This window comes from Salarias fasciatus, chromosome 13, assembly GCF_902148845.1.
Source record: "Salarias fasciatus chromosome 13, fSalaFa1.1, whole genome shotgun sequence".
Lineage (NCBI taxonomy): Eukaryota > Metazoa > Chordata > Actinopteri > Blenniiformes > Blenniidae > Salarias > Salarias fasciatus.
In genome coordinates, this window is record NC_043757.1 from 13,403,115 (window position 1) to 13,419,512 (window position 16,398).

Here is a 16,398-nt window from a genome sequence, read left to right on the forward strand (position 1 = left end):
GTAGTCCAGAGGCTGGCGTTGTGAGGCTGGCTCTTTCCCCCGTGTTCATGTTTACACCTTGCGGACGGGGACCAAGAGGCGCGCAACAAACTCGGGGAGTCCAGAGTCTGCTGTCCGAGGCTGCATGACAACACGTCCCCGCAGCTCTTCATTTGTTTTGTTTTATTTTTTTCAAGCCAACTTTTTTTTTCTTCATTTTTGTTCCTGGGAAACGGGGCATCTCGTGGTTAATGCAACATCTCTGTTCCGAGCAGCGATGCGTCAAACTTTGTTGCTCCTGTAGTTGCGCCTGTTCTCGCGGCTCTCGGTCCATCGGCTGCGCGGAGCGGAGCTGGAAATGAAGTCTCCCTGGAATAGACCCGACAAATTGTTCCTTCGTTTTCACAAGGTGTGATACCTGCGGACCTCTTCAAACTTTGATTACGGACGGAAATTACAGCCTTTTTCAATCTCTGTCAGACTCTCGACCTGGATGTGTTCTGAGCGCTTTTCTATTTTTGAGTGTCAACAGCCGAAAGTCAACTATTTACCAAAACAACAGCTTCCAAGCGATTCCCTCAATTGCCGGACTGTGTGGGCTTTATTCTCTGGCAGAGACTTTTTCGGACAAAAGCTTGTGAATGTTTGAGAAGCTTCGAAGGCTACGCTGTGTGGACACCCCGGGGCGTTCTTCCGCGGCGGAGCCGGAAAAGATGCGCTCTGCTCGGCTTCACTCTGACCAAGGTCTCGGTCCTCTGGTTCTCCTGCTCCTGTGTGGAGCTCACGTCGCGTCCGCCACCGGTAAGTTTTGCTATTAAAGAAGAGTTTGGAGTGCAGTCATTCTAATTTTTTCTAAATATGTCATAGGGCGCATAAGTAGCTGTTGTGTTTTCAATTAAAATTCAATTTGAAATGTTTTTTTCTAATAAAATTTACTAATACTGTCCATTCTGTAGTATTTATTTAATAATTTATTTCATTTTTCATGTGAAATCCTTGTGTGGGTTATTACACAGACTACAGGTGGAACAGCTCAGGTGTCTTGGGGTCGCCTGCTGACCAGCACTTTTCTTTTAATATATACCCACAGCAAAGTCCTCTGTCTTACAGTAGAACAGCACTGAGCTCTCTTTTCTACTTGGAGCGGAAAAATCAAACTCCCCCTGGTGCGCAGGGAGTAATTAAGGTTTTGCTCCATGCCTTCTTCAGCTCTCCAAAAAGAAAAAGCGAAGCCTTATGAAAAGTAAAACACTTGAAGTGCTTCGAAAGAAGACACTCTTTTAGTTTCCTCTTCCATTATAAGATGCAGCACCTTAATTTCGTGACACTTGTTTTCAGCTTTGGTGCATGGGATGCTGAACTCTTCATCATCATCATAAACCATTTATACCTGCTAAGTCGTTGTTTTATTCGATCAAGCACAGAGCAGACTTTTATCAGTGGATTGCCCAAGTGGTTAATTCCATCAAAGACCTGCCAACTGCTCTTATGGAGATGAAACTGTCTGCCACACAGGACAAGTCAGTGTGGGTGAGCTGATGGGAAGGGACCTTAACCATCAAGGTGACATTTACCCCTCTCCAATATTTGATGAAGAGCGTATTTCTGTGTGGACATCTCCTCCTCTTGTTTGTGAGCTCAGATTGAAACACAAGGCAGATTTCAAGAGGTTTACTGGATTGTGGATTAAGCGCCGTTCACAATGGACCAAAAAGAAAAAGGTTGCCAGGATTGCATAGAAAGTCCTCTCAACATGTTACTCTTAGTTTAAAAAAAAAGAAGTCAGTTTTTACTTAATGACCGCAAGTAATCTTTTGGTGGACACACAGATTATCAGCCAAGAATGTGACTATTTCTTTGAATGCCAATAACCCTCACTGCACCTCCCAAGGTCCTCATGTGTGTTATTCTCTGAACAGGCGGAGCAGAAAAGCAGCTTACGTTTATTAAAATTGTGGAGGGTTCTGAAATCCTTGCATGAGAAATGAGATATGTTGGTATAAACAGTTGAACACTGCGATGAGGTCCTGTTGGGGGAGTAGAACCTTAAAATGAGGACATCAGAGCACGATATTACGATGTGCTCTGGTGAAGTTTCTGTCTTTGCAGACATATTTAGGGAATTGCTGCACGATGGGACAGAAAGATTGTATTTATCTTTCATCCTGCGGTGTGTAAACCTTCCCTCTGCTGCCTCCCTCCTCCAGATCCCTCCAGTCTCAGTTTCTGCCTCTGCCTGGATGTGCTGAGCTCACATTTCTGCTTTGGAGCTACACTTTCTGTGTTGACACACACATTAATTACCCAGCCTGCCAGAACACTTGTTTGGAGTAACTACCCTGCTGTCCACTGCCTCGCTTTATGTGTTACCATTGACGTTTGGAATTAGAACACGGGCGTACGCTGTGCGTATTTATGCAGAGTTTGAGATGATGAGATAAGCCAAAGTCCAGTAAGCGCTTAAGAGGCAGGGTTCAAAGACCACCGTCCCGGCTGGGAGGTCGTGAAAGGAGGAGAACAAGAGGAGGTGAGTGTGAGGATAGCGAAGGAGCGAAGGGGCAGTGGAGTGTTCAGAGTTAGAAAGCGTAGCATGTCAGACACTCCCATGGAGGACTGGATGAATAGTGACACTCTTCCACAGTGCGCTGTCTCATTTGTGTTAAGTGTGGGAATTCTGTTTCTCTTGAACAACAGCAAAGAGGCTGTAAGAGGACTCACTCTTTAACAGCAATTGTGAGCTAGTTGAAAGGTTTTTGGGGAAATGTGTTGTCCAATTCTATCGCTTGGTTTGAAGGACTTTGAAATACCCTGACAGGTAGAGTATAATTCTTAGATGCATGAAAAGAAAGGAATGTGACAACACAGCTAAACTCAAACAAACACCAAAGTAGATTTGGCTTCAAAGACACTCAACAGATTGAGATGTCAGATTAGATTAAAGTGTCTCTGAAACATGTAGTCATAACAAAAGTGCTGCCAGGCTGTTGCATCTGCAAAGATTTGGGCAGGTGGTTTGGTGCTGTGATGAACAGACAAACCTCTCTGAGCCGAGAAGTGAGCCAGACCAGTTCCACAGGCAGGTCCTGCTCGCAGACCAGACCAGGCCACATTCTGTCCCGAGGCAGTGCATTAGTTTTATGGCCGTCGGGCGGCAGGGGATGGGATCGCTGGCCAGCCACTGCCCTCTCTGCTGTATTATTCATATGTGCAAAGTGGTCTTTGTTAATATTTAAAATGTGCTTATGATGCTCAAATTCTTGACATCAGAGACAGCAAAGGAGAAAGAAAATGGGAGAGGAACAGCTGCTCAGCTCGCATTGGCGTACCTGACCCGGACGGTTACAGGAGGTCGTGACTGATTTTAGGGCACCGATAGACATTTACAGACTCGATAAAAGAGTGTCAGGTTGAGCAAGTGTGCCAATTGCGGGCCGGAGCTGTTGCTGATGGTGCGTGTGAACCAAACAAGAGAGAGGTTATGCAGGGTAACACTATCCATCTGAAAAGGAAGAAGGAAAGCAGAAAGAAGAGATGGAAGAGAAATGAATCCGGGTGAGACACATTGAGACAGATTGATCTCCGGGCATGGCTTTTAAATATTCTTTATGAGAAAAGAGTGAAGAAGAAAACTCCATAGCAGTGGCATTCAAGCATCATTAAACCTCTGGCACAGGCCAGACAATGAGGTGGTGACTCGGGGGCAAAAAAAAAAATAGGTGGGAAAAGAGTGTGAGAAAGGCAAGTCTCTTGCAGCACAATCAAGTTAGAGCCAGCAATGCAACAGAAGAAACAGTGGTTAAGACAGAAGGATATTGTCGAGAAGGGAGATGGAGGATTGAAAGTGAAAAGAGACACACAAATCCACTAGGGGGATGTTTTTATTAAGGCTCTTATCGATGGAGAGAGCTCACAGTATTAAGAGTAGACATGTTTAATGCTTTGCCAATACCGTGCATGTTAGACTGGACCATAAATCTGCAGCAAACAGCGATGGCTCTGTAAGAGGGCAAAGCAGCCAGGTAAATGGAGCAGCGAGCTGACTATGAGGAATGGAAAGAGGAATTAGCAGCAGTGGGAAGTTTCGAGCAGAAATTGGCAGTCTTGAGATGAATATAGTTTTAAGCACAGGTCATTACTTTCACCTGCAAAGACATTATGTTCTTAAAAGATCTGGAGACGGTGGTAATAATCATCTAATCAATGCGGCTGAGCCTGCCAACTTCCTCAAATGGCGTGTTATTTAAAAAAAGCTTATGAAAATTGTGTACATAATTATCACCGGCTTATGGTATTCATGCTTTTCATCATGCTATACCTTTGTGGATTCCCGATTTAAAATGTCCTGTTTATGTCAGACCAGATGGTCTCTCCTACCTGTGTGACTTCAGATAAAACAGCGATAAGATTCTGGAATGTTTCAATCTAATCCAAACATTTGAAACCATTGATGCTTGAAATTTAAAAATGTTTTTGACCAAGCTGTTTATCCCAAGGTCACAGCGTTCCTTTCTTTACCCACCTCAGCAGAAAATAACTGGCATTCACTGTATTCCGCCGCTGACTTTTGAAGGTTATATTTATCAGATGAAATACCAACTTTTGGCACAGGTTTTGAAACATTCAACAAGTGGAGGAAAAGCTGAAGCCGGTTTGTAAGAGTGGGACGGACGGACGGACGGATGGGTGACCTGGCAGATGGGAGCTGAGCTGCTGCTCTGCGGTGGGACGGGGTACCCCCTGCCCCTCCATCCTTCCCCTTGGGGGGAGATGGGTGGAGCAGACAGGGAAACAGGAAGAAAACCTCAGTGGGGTTCCATTGTGCTTTAGATGAATGGGAGACTCCAGAAAGCTTTTTTTTTGCCCTTTGTGTGCGGTAAAGGGGGACAACAGGAGAACCCACACAGACACGAAATCACAACTTCACCAGGAGTTACACTTGATTGACTGTGTGTTTTCGAGGAGTGTTCATTTTGCTTAACCTCTTGTTTCGTTTCACAATCCAAGAAATTGATACGTTACATTTGCTTACTGGCGTCTTTCGCCAAACGAAGAGCACCCACCCACACACACACACACACACACACACACACACAGATCCACATGCATGCATCCACTTATGCAAAACGGAGCCACATCCTCTGATGAAGAGGTAGCATTTATGTGTATAATGGCAGAAGACCGGCAGGGTCACTTGGGAGGAGTGAGGGAGCCACTGCAGGAATTTTCATTTAAGGTCCCAGCAGCACTCTGAGCGTCGTGACCAATAGGATCAGGATTCACTACGGGGGGTCATGCCAGATCCAAAGCAACCCCCTTACCCTAAGAGACGCACGCACGCACAAACACACACACACACACACGCACGCACACACGCACACAGTAAGAGTGTTCGTGCTGTCGTGCTGAGGTATATAGATCAGAGACAAAGTCAGCATTTGATTGGCTGTGCTGTGGTCCAACACTCTGCATGTGTCCTTATATAAAAAGGGAGGGTTTTTTTTTTTCTTCCAGACCACGCAGATTCCCCTCATCTTCTTAGCAGAAGCTTTTTTGTCTTCAGAAATGCAGCTGAGCCAAGTCCACTCAGAGCTTAGACCACAGCCAATCTGTTAATGCTTGTGTTTGTGTCTGTTTGTATCTGCCTGTGTGTCATGTTGACTTGGCTAACTGGAGGAAAATTCCTCCTAAAGTGCTGTTATTAACAAACCTTCCCATCAGAGGAGGAAATGTCATCCATTAAAGAAGGCAACGGCGTTACTGCTAGTTTGTCTAATGAATATGGAATACAATGTTAAATTCCTTCACATGGACATAATAAATTGCGATCACTTGTCCTCATTCCCGCTTGGTCTTCCTTCAATTTCTTGATAGTCTCATCAGGCGTATTTATAGCTTTTTGGTCTCGCATGTACTAGCCTCTGTCATCCATATCTTTCTCGCTCAATCTTTTTTTTTTTTTTTTTTTTTTTTTTTTGTCGAGGCGGTTCTCTGGCAGAGTTTGGGAATTGCTCTTTAGAAGGCACTGTGAAAAATCCCATTTCTCTGAGTGTAACGCTTATTAGGGTCCCATCTGCCCTGGAGGTACTTATGAATGTGGGGGGGTGTTTGGGTTGTCAAGGGTGGGTAAAGGAGGGGAGCGAAGGGAGCTTTGTCATGCCTGCGTGTAAGTGGATGTGGGTGCCACCGGGGGCTTGTGCAAGGTGGGATGAGACTTTTAACACTGCAGAGCACACACTGAGCAGCTGGTGTGTCTAAAGTAGGGGAATGACACATAGACCTCCCCGGAGAGTCGGGCGCATCGAGCATACGTGTGTGTATCTTTGGCTGAGAAAGCGAACGGAAATGATCCCGTGTCCTTCTGTCTTCATGGCAGGCAGCTAGGCAACAGCAGGAGTTTCAAACAACTTACAGTTTTTTTTTTTCTCCTTTTTGTTTTGAATCAAAGCAAAGGATGCTTAATGAGTGTGTGTGTGTGTGTGTGTGTGTGTGTGTGTGTGTGTGTGTGTGTGTGTGTGTGTGTGTGTGTGTGCTTGCGCGTGCGCCCGCATGCGTGTGCTCGTGTTTTTTTTGTGTGGGCTTGATGAATTTAAAGTGAATGACTGCATGTCAGCAGCACACCGCTGTGTTATTTAATGACGTGACTGTTGTGGAGTTAAAGCGTCGTGTTTGTCTCTTAAGCTTATTGCCCCGATTAGTATTGGGAGTGTGACTGGTCACTTAATCAAAGAGGAATCAGGGCACATCCACGCTCACCTGTCCCCTATCTGTCATTTCCTTGCGTCCTCACTCTTTTCTCCTCTTAACATCTTTTTCCAGCCTTTTATTTTTTACTGCTCCCACCTGCTAACTCTTTATTGCTCAAGTAACTTTTGTATTTTATCCTCTTCTATTCAAATTAACAGTGTTAAGTTGATACCTGTCGTATCATGTTAGTATTAAACCTCAGTGGTATTTCTGGAATTTGCAAAATTACTGCAAAACTTCTTTACATTTCTCATAATACACCAATTCATCTTGTAACCTTGCTAGGCAACCCGTAATCAGTGTGGCTGAATTAAGTATTTAATTTAAAAATATCACAAAAGAAAAAAAACAGCTTTACTCCAACTTGATGTTATCCAACGTCGACAGAGAAAAACTGCAACAGATGGTGCATCGATCTTCAAACATAATTGGATCTTTTTCATATTAGTCAGGTAATTGTTGGAGAAAAAAAAAACCTCCATCATAATGCAGGATTGGACTGTAGTAATATGAAACAGTGCATCAGATGTACCAAATGGATTGTGTAAGTTTTTCAATTACTGAATCTTTTAAGCTTTAAATTATTAAGTAGTAGTGTTTATTTTTAAAGTTGATGCATCACCAGGGGAAGGACACAAATTAAAAAATAACTAACAGAAAATAGAAGGTAATCATCATTCAATATCATTTGAGGAATGAAATTTTCCATCTTATGTGTTTTTTTTAGTTCTCTATAAAGTTTTAATGTCAATTTTTAAAGATCTTCACAAAATTGATTATTTTGTTGAAGGAATATGCAGACCTACACAGGCAGGAGAGATGCAGTAATAATCCCTGTTTCTGCTCAGACACTGTTGGATTGCAACCATAGCAAAGTGAAGAGTGAAAGAATGAGATCTGGCCTCATCCATCCTCTAATTCCTCCACCCGTCTTCAGCTCCAAGACTTAATTCTTACTGCTCCTCTAGAGGCTTTGACTTGGAGCCTCAAAACACACAGTAAAGATTCTGCTCTCGCCTTGGATGCAGGTCTTAATCAAGGACTGACAGGCACATCCTGGCTCAGTTCATGTGTTTAAGTGTGCGTGTGCGTGTGCATGTGCGTGTGCGTGCGTGTGTGTGTGTGTGTGTGTGTGTGTGTGTGTGTGTGTGTGTGTGTGTGTGTGTGTGTGTGTGTGTGTGTGTGTGAGAGGGAGAGAGAGAGAGAGAGAGAGAGAGAGAGAGAGAGAGCAACTGATGGTGAAAGCAACGGCATTGCTTAGGTATGACTCCCTTTTCTGCATGGGTCACAGTGGGGTCACACTCAAAGTGTCAATCAGTACGCAGCTCATGCACACACGCACACACACACGCACACACACACCCCTCTTGCACCGGCAGCCATTCTGATTGCACAGGAGGAAACCTGGTTTATTCTCTTGCTGCTTTCAGTATTCCAGGTGTTGAACACTGCGAAGTGCGACCGAGCATCAGCTGCCGAACAGATAGGAATCGTTTTAAATGAGCGCCGTGCGTGAAGCAGAAAGACAAGATACGATCTTCTGTGGCAGATGTACCTGCATGTAATTAAGGTTAGATTTAAGTGTATGAGCTCACACACGCATCAAGTGTGTCAGCGGGTGTGTGTTGCAAGCCTCTTACCTGCTGCTGACCAGATGGGCTCAGCAGCCGACCTCACGCTCACCTCTCCATGCCACTCTGCTTAGATTAGCTGGTGAGCGACGCCAAGGCACATGGGCATTATAATAGATATATGAGGTCCCCCATCCCCACCGCAATTCCCTGCAATCCTCAATCCTACACACACACTCAAGCACACGAAGTGATCTCATCCTTCATATAGGATATTTAGGATGACAATATGTTGTTTTGAGTGTGAGTCTGAGTAAGTGTGTGTGTGTGTGTGTGCGTGCATGCGCACATCCGTGCGTGTGCGGCTGGGCTGGTTGAGCAGCACTCACGGCCTGCTGTTTATGGGGATTATGAAAGCAGATGGACAGCCATGCTGACTGGTGTGGGTTCATTAACTCTGGGTGTCTCTGCTCTGACTCCGCTGCTGCTGTTGCTCGGCTTCACTCGCCTGCAATCCCCTCAGCAGCACCCAGACTGTGTGTGCGTGTGTGTGTGTGTGTGTGCGGGTTAGGGAGACACTGCATCTCACACAAGCAAAAGTAAAAACGAAATAAAACGAATTGCTGTTTATCAATGGGGGGATGTTTGTGTTCAATTACTTGATGTACAAGTTCGCTGGCTGATGTTACGTTGCCGCTGTGCTCTGCATCCTTACTTGTTGTATTCCGGAGTAACATATTTCTACATGAGGGGACAGTATGAGAAACACATTTTATGTAATTACAGTAGTGCTGGCTGAGAGGTTATGATTTAGCATGATGCCGTGTCTTCGGCGGAGGACTCTTTCTGCTGCATTTCACCGTTCTTCTGGGGGAGATGAATAGGTATAGTTATAGTGGATCATTAAACACTGAGCAGTGTCTCGCTGGCTATAGCTTCAACCTTCACGCTGCCGCCGGCTCCAGCCTTCATCTGCTGCGGCTTGATGAAGGAAACATGCATCACGCAGGGACAGACAGACATACCTGCGGAGAGCCAGACAAGCAAGACAGGCGGACGGGCAGATTCTCGGACAGATGGACTGTTTGGAGCCCCTCAGAGGCCACAGTGCCATCAGAAGGACAGCGAGATGGAGAGAGCATGAGACAGATGACCAGGAGGAAGAGAACGCAGAGTAAAATGTTTTTTTTAATTAAAAAACAAAAAGCAAAGGAATTTTTTTTAAAGAGAGAAATCAGTTTTTTTTAATTACCCTTTCAAATGTTATTATTGCATGTTTGAGTATGAGATGTCTGATTCAAATATCGCCAAGATTCGATTCAGTTAAAACAAAAAATGAGCAAATGTGACAGAGGACGTAGATTAAGCTCATGGCTTCGCTCGGACACATGAGCCGTGGCACCATTTCCACCAAATAGAAGAAACTGAGGAGTGACGTCCACAGAGTGAAGGACTGAGACACTCGGAGCGGAGCCCCACGTTCACCATCGTGTATTAATGTCGCGTGCCTGTGTCGTTACGTGGCCGTTCATGAACCTGCCTATGTTTTAACCACACCTTCTCCGGTGGAAACGTGAAAAAGATTTGGGTCTGGGAACAATTTGCCGTTCCGGACCGTACCGTGCCATGCTGTACTGCACAGTGGGAACAAGGCTTCAGTCCCAGTGCGCTTTTGAAGAAATGTCTGTCTCGCTGTGATGACCACAAAAAAAATCACACTCACTTTGTAGAAAGGAGGCTGGGACACTTCCTTTTCACTGGTATTTATTGAAATCTACTGAAGGGATGGAAAAAAAATATAGAAATGAAAATTGATATCCTGTTGTATTTAGGGTATATACTATATAACTGCCCTTTTGAGACCTACTTGCATCTGTTTCTCACTCTGTACTTAACAGTGAACACTGTTTCCGAACAAGAAAATGCTTCCAGTCGCTTCAAAGCAACATGAAATTCTCTCAGAATACCACCTCCACTCAAGCTCACAAGCAAAGAGAGATCATTATCAAGTACTGTAGTGTTTGCCTGTTGGTGCCCTTGAGAGTAAATGATCCCTGTAAAGAGAAAATGTCAGTTTTACAGTGAAACTGTAGCAGCGTGTAAGTCCTCTTGTTTGACCCCCCTTGTGATGAGATGATGTGGTATTCCTCTTTGATTTGTCTTAGAAGAGTATAAATAGCAGGAGGAAGAACCAACATAAATGTGTGGTCGCCAGCAGCAGTGCATGATGCCTCCCTGTCAGTGTGTGTGTGTGTGTGTGTGTGTGTGTCCCGTCTTCGTGCGCTTGTGAGCGAGTTTGTGAGTGACAGTTATACAGTGGTGTGGAGTGTGTAAATCTCCCGTCCTCTAAGGCTCAGCAGAGGGCTTCACATTAGCACAACAATTTACGCATCTGTCCTGAAGGCGGGGAGCAGGCGACTCTGAGAATAATGAAAACCTCAGTCGAAAAGACCGCGGGTGCGAGACGGAGAGAGAGAACACGGGAGATGTAGGGGAGACTCTGTAAACAACAGACAGAGGTGGTTTATTAAAACTCCACCGCCACTCACCATCCTTTTGTCCTTCCATCCTCGGCGTCCCTCACCTCCTCTCCCCCACTCCTCAGTCAGAGGAGCGATTACATGCCTCTGTCTCTCTTGTCTTTCATCTCTCTCTCTGTGAAGAGGAGAGGAATGAAGGTCTTCTGTGGCATGTAATTACACAGAGACATCCTGGATGAGGGCGTCTGTCTCCACAAACAAAAAAGCAACCCCCCCTTCTCCCTTTAAATACCTCCTGATAGGGGGGAGATCTAAAAAGAGACATTTAACTGCCTTTGATCCACCGCAGGGCCCTTGTCTTTACCTGCCACTTATGGAGACCTAATAAGTACTATCACAAGTCTATTTATTTCATTAGAGGCTCTGACGCTAACATGTGCATGGCTCCGTTCCAGCTCCGTGGGAATGAAATATGCAGCTCCTCCATTCATTTTAAGTACGAAGTCATAATCATGACACATTTACAGGCCGGTGTTCCAATCTTACCCATGAGTCATATTGTTGAATGATTATGGAAGGGCGGATTTTTATGGGCTTACATTGGTATTGGCTCAACCTCTAATTGGCCCAAAGCACATTTGCATTCTGGGAAGGTAATCATGAGGCTCTTTGGAGGCACTTTAAATGAGAAAGTCACTGCACTCTGACTTAATTCTGCTCGTAGTGGAGCTGATGCCTCCAGATGGCTTTTTTACTGAGTTTGATATGGTCATTTTGAGTGCATGATCATACACTTTGGGAACAGCTAATGTGCTAGCCATGCTAGTGGTCTCTTGTCACTAATTTTTGCATTAAAATGCTTTATTGCTCCCTAATCCTTAAATCCAACATAGAAGAGAAGAATATAATACTACCTGACATGGCGGGCTTGAATGAATGAGTCTAGTGGACAGGAGTGAAAACAAGTATTTCTGTATTTTGTCTCATTTTTTCCTCGTGCACTTATGCTGAGGTTTGAGTGCTGACTGAAGCAAACAGACCATACAGTGTGGTTTCCCTTCCTGCAGAGGTCCCTCAGGTCAAGAAGCTCTCCTGGGTGAGAGCAGGACTTGGCCTGAATGTGTTTAACGTGTCTTTTTTTTTTCTACGTGTAAATCCACCCCTATTCATTGAGACTGAGCTGTTTCTCTGAACTCTCTGGGAGATGAACTGAGTGTTGTTCTGCCGCACATACAGATTTGGCGTGGGACAAAAGACAGAGGTCTTCAGTTGCACTTAGCTGAAGCTGCTGAATAGGCCCGGAGTGGTGTCGCCACGCAGCTGCCGGACAATAGCCCGCTCAGCAGAAAGGCGGCGTGTGACCTGGAGGCGTGCCCTGGCCCTGTTCGCTGTGAACCCTGAACCCTCGCCGCACCGTCAACACAGGGAAGGTCCCGGCAGAATAAACTGATCAAATCCAGCTAAATGAAGCTGTACACACTCTTTTGCGTGAGAAAACATGAGCGACAACTTCTTTAGAGAAGAGGAGCGAGCAGGTAATTAGTGCCAAGGTGAAAATAACAGTTTAATGTCTATAAATGTTACCAATAAACACATTTTATCAAGTTAGTTAATTTTATTCACATATCCAAATTGACTCATGAAAAGTCTTGATATAACGGTGTTATAATTTTATAATTCACAATTGACTCGTGAAAAGTTGTTACTTATTTCTAAATTTTCAAAGGAAAAGCTATTCTTCATAACTTTTTGCTCTTCTCCACATGGACCTTAAATCTTAGTAGCGCAGCTCATGATGTGACCTTAAATATTGCTGTGTTTCAAAGTCTCAAAATTGTTTTGGATGCCTATGAGACATTCATTCTGACACCTTTTTATTGCCCTTTGATCATATTGTAATGCAACCGTGTCATGCTCCTTTCTCTCAGCCCCCTGTTTTTGTGACACAAGCTGACGTTGACGTGTTCTGATGAGTCTAAATCCTGTCTGGAAATGACTTCACTCAGGTTGACTCCTTCACCGATAGCATTCAGCAATCCATAACGCTGAGGGAATCACCGCTCGCTTGAGCCAGCACACAGGAAACATTTTATTGTACTAATAATAATATCTCTCTGAGCTTTGAAAACACTTTTGTTTCCCAAAATAAACACGTCCACCACTCTTCCAGCCCAAAGCCAGGCCACAGTTTAACACAAATCCCACCGTCAGGAGTGAAAACATCCACACAGAGGAGATGCAGCAGCTTCTCCCTGCATTCGATCACAAGCAGCCTCCCCTCCTCCCCGTTTGTGTTTATTCTAGGGATTAATCTGACCTAATCTCTTTAGAGCATAATTCAGATTAGATTTTGTGTTATTATTATTACTATGTCCATTCCCCACTGTCCCGCAGGGATTTCCTGACTGCTGTAGTGTTCCTGTGTTCGGAAAATTGATTAAAACTGCTGACCACTGCCCTACATAGTGCATTCTCCAGACAGTGGATGAAAGACTCAAAACACACAAATGATGCAGGGCTAGGTTGTTTGAAAGCGTATTCTCTGATCCAGCTGTGGGGGTACACGCTGTGCATAGTGGCACCCAATGTCAAAATTCTTCTCTACAAGCTGTCCTGCCATGATTTAATATATGTGAAAAATAAGAACAGTGACATGCTGATTATGAATAATTACAATGCTAAAACACTGTTCTGCTTCAAGCAACCAATCACCAGAGTCCACTTTTAACTTTTCACAGTCATATAGAGAATAAAAATAAAAAAAAAAAAAAACAGAATTTTCTGCTAATTACCCAGAGGCAGGCTGCGTTTGTGCCGTTAACGCTGGGGCTCCATCTGTATTTGGGCTGCCATATTGGCCTGAAAGTTGCTCAACAATTTGATATTCAGATGTCATGTTTAGTCTGCGCTTTCAAGACAGTTTTTAAGCACCATCTGCCTTTTACCTCTCTCTCTCCTCGCTCAAGAATCTTAACTAGAGAACCCTTGAATAAATTACTGTTTATGCGTAAAATCACAGTGAGTGCAGGAGATACAAAATATATTCCCCAGTCTTCATCACAATGTAAATTTTTATTGTTTTTAAAATATTGCGTGCAGCTGACACATATTATATCAGTTAATTTTGCCGCAGTGCATTTTACTGAGCCAATTAAATTAATTTTTATATGCTTATTTTGTTTTCAATGTGATAAAAAGCATTCAGTGTCATTTTCAGGAACAACAAAAAAATAAAAGGGAAATAGATATTCTGCAATGCTGAGCGCCGACATTCACAGCCTCCCCACGCTAAACATATACTCAGTCCCTCAGCCCCAAAATTACATGACCTGCACTTTACATCCCTGCAGTGCCCCCCTCTGCTTGCTTGTTTTTCTCAATTAAGATGAATTATAGAATTGCATTGGGGAACCGGGACAAGGAGCGCTTATTGTGATGTTACCCTCAGGCACTCAGTCAATGAGTTGGAGCGAGAAACAGAGTGCTGTGGATATTTTAGTCTCTGTGCCTCACACCCCTCAGATTCCTAATGGACCACACGGTATGCAACTTTAGCAAAACATATGAGAGCCTCATGCATGTGATAAGGAGAGAGAGCGAGTGGGGGGAGAGGCGAGGGGAGGTGAACCTTGGATTTATTGCTCATATGTGAAGGTGGAGGAGACGGAGGAAGTGAGACGTGAGGCTTGTGTTTGTGCTGTGTTTGTCTGGGACTTGAAGACAGACCAGGCTGCAGTGTACATTTCATTACTGTGTTCTGTTCCGGAGGCCCAGGTGTGTGTCGCCGCTACTTCTGTGGGCATCGGCGCCCCAGATGATTAGATGAGCACCACCTCAGTAAATGGATGCTATTGATCTCCACACCTCGTTATATGGAACACCTCGGAACACGATGAGTCTGAAACAAGACGGCATGATGAATCCCACACCGTCCGAAAATTGCCTCTTCTGCTGAGCTAACTTTCTCTCTTTTTCATCTTCACACCTCTTAAATACACAGGTAGCCTGACTTCATCCCGCGCTCGGTGCTTCCCTCCGTCTTTCCGTCCCCCTTTCTGTCTTTTGTATTTGCTCCACTGATTGCATTAAGTGTCTCCACTGCCATTAAAATGATTGGAGACTGTGTGATGTATATTAATGTGCTTGTACATTTAGAGCAGCTTTAGTTTTGCGCGCCGTAATATTTCATGGGGTGGGGACAGGCGGGGTAGTTAAATAGAGATCGTGATCCTGTTTCTACACGCAGACGTGGAATAGTTGTGCTCTCCTCGGACAAGAGTGGAACCACATATTACTACTGTGTCATGGAGGTGGGAGGTCATCAATAGTCCCGGATAGATGAAGCGGTGGAACACGACCCAGTAGACCTTCCAGAGGCATTCCTGATTGTTTTATCTGTTCGGTGTATGGGTCTTAGTGAAGCACAGCGCTGAAGGTATTATAATATCAAGCCGTGAAAGCTGGGATACGGAGTTAACCAAGGCCCGTGACCTTTGACCTACAGCTTTGTGCCGAGTTTTGAAAGTGGTCACATTATGAGCGTGCCAGTGTTTGCAATGATAACAGAAAAACGGAAGCCTCTACATGAATATTGAGTTTCATTAAGTAGCTTGAGATTGCCGTGGAGTTGATAAAGCCTTGGTGTCTGGAATAAATTTTTTGGCTTCATGCATATTTGCAGAGCGGCTGCACTGACAGCATCTCATTTCACTCACATCAGTCATCTGCTGTTTACTTTGTGGTCTGGCGCGAGCATGTTAACTATTCAAACAGCCATCTCATTGTGTTGCATATGATGCAGTTCGGGAAAAATAAAATAGCTTACTTCTCGCCTTCTTTAATCTGGAACCTGTACCTCATCCCTGCACTTCCTCTCTGTGCACTGCACTGCATGTGCGTTCGAACTCAAACACACACACACACACTCGAAGCCGTCTCTTTGTCAGAAAAAAATTGAGCTTCTAAAGTCAGTCGAGCTGAATAGATTGTAAATTGTGGGAAAAATATCAACACCTTTATGTTTGCAGACTGTCATTGTACTTCACAAATGACCCAAGTGACCACAGCCGTATGAGGGTCAAGCTGTTCTATTCTTATGATTTCCAGCCCCGTGCGGCCATTCAGGACCTGTCTTGTTGCTGTATAGGCCAGAAGTATTAGAACGTTTGAAGACATCACAGGGAGGAAATGAAAAAGTTTTGAAGTGATACTGCTGTAGTGTTGGTTTTCTACAGTATACACTCACACTCCATCTATATATAGCAATTCTATTCAGTACTCATATAAATGCTGGATCAATGACTGTATACAGTATAATGTAAAAGGATTGCCATAGCAATAAATTTGACCCCTAGATGGAGGGTGGGATAAAACTATTGAATGTTATGGTGCCTTACTGTTACTCAAGGGACTTTGTGGGTTTGGTATGAGGCATGTATGGAAAAGTGCCCCCCTAAAAAAAGAAGAAAAAAAAAACAAATACAGCATTTAAAAAAGCATAGCTGTCCTCTTCATTTTTGCAGTGTGTGTTAATGTGCTGCTACTCGGGCAATATGTGGGATCTGATCAACCCCAGGAGAATATCTAATTGGTGTTTTGAGACCTGAGACATTCCAGGACTCTGG

The 16,398-nt window shown here is 44.3% G+C and overlaps 1 protein-coding gene across 1 annotated transcript in view; it reads left to right on the forward strand.

The window, feature by feature from the left end:
• The first annotated feature begins 207 nt into the window (after window positions 1-207).
• unc5b (unc-5 netrin receptor B) overlaps window positions 208-16,398 on the forward strand; it is a 48,335-nt gene continuing 32,144 nt past the window's right edge. The window contains exon 1 of the mRNA XM_030106083.1: window positions 208-780. Coding sequence (XP_029961943.1) covers window positions 621-780 — 160 coding nt within the window. The 5' untranslated portion in view covers window positions 208-620. The remainder of the gene's footprint in view (window positions 781-16,398) is intronic.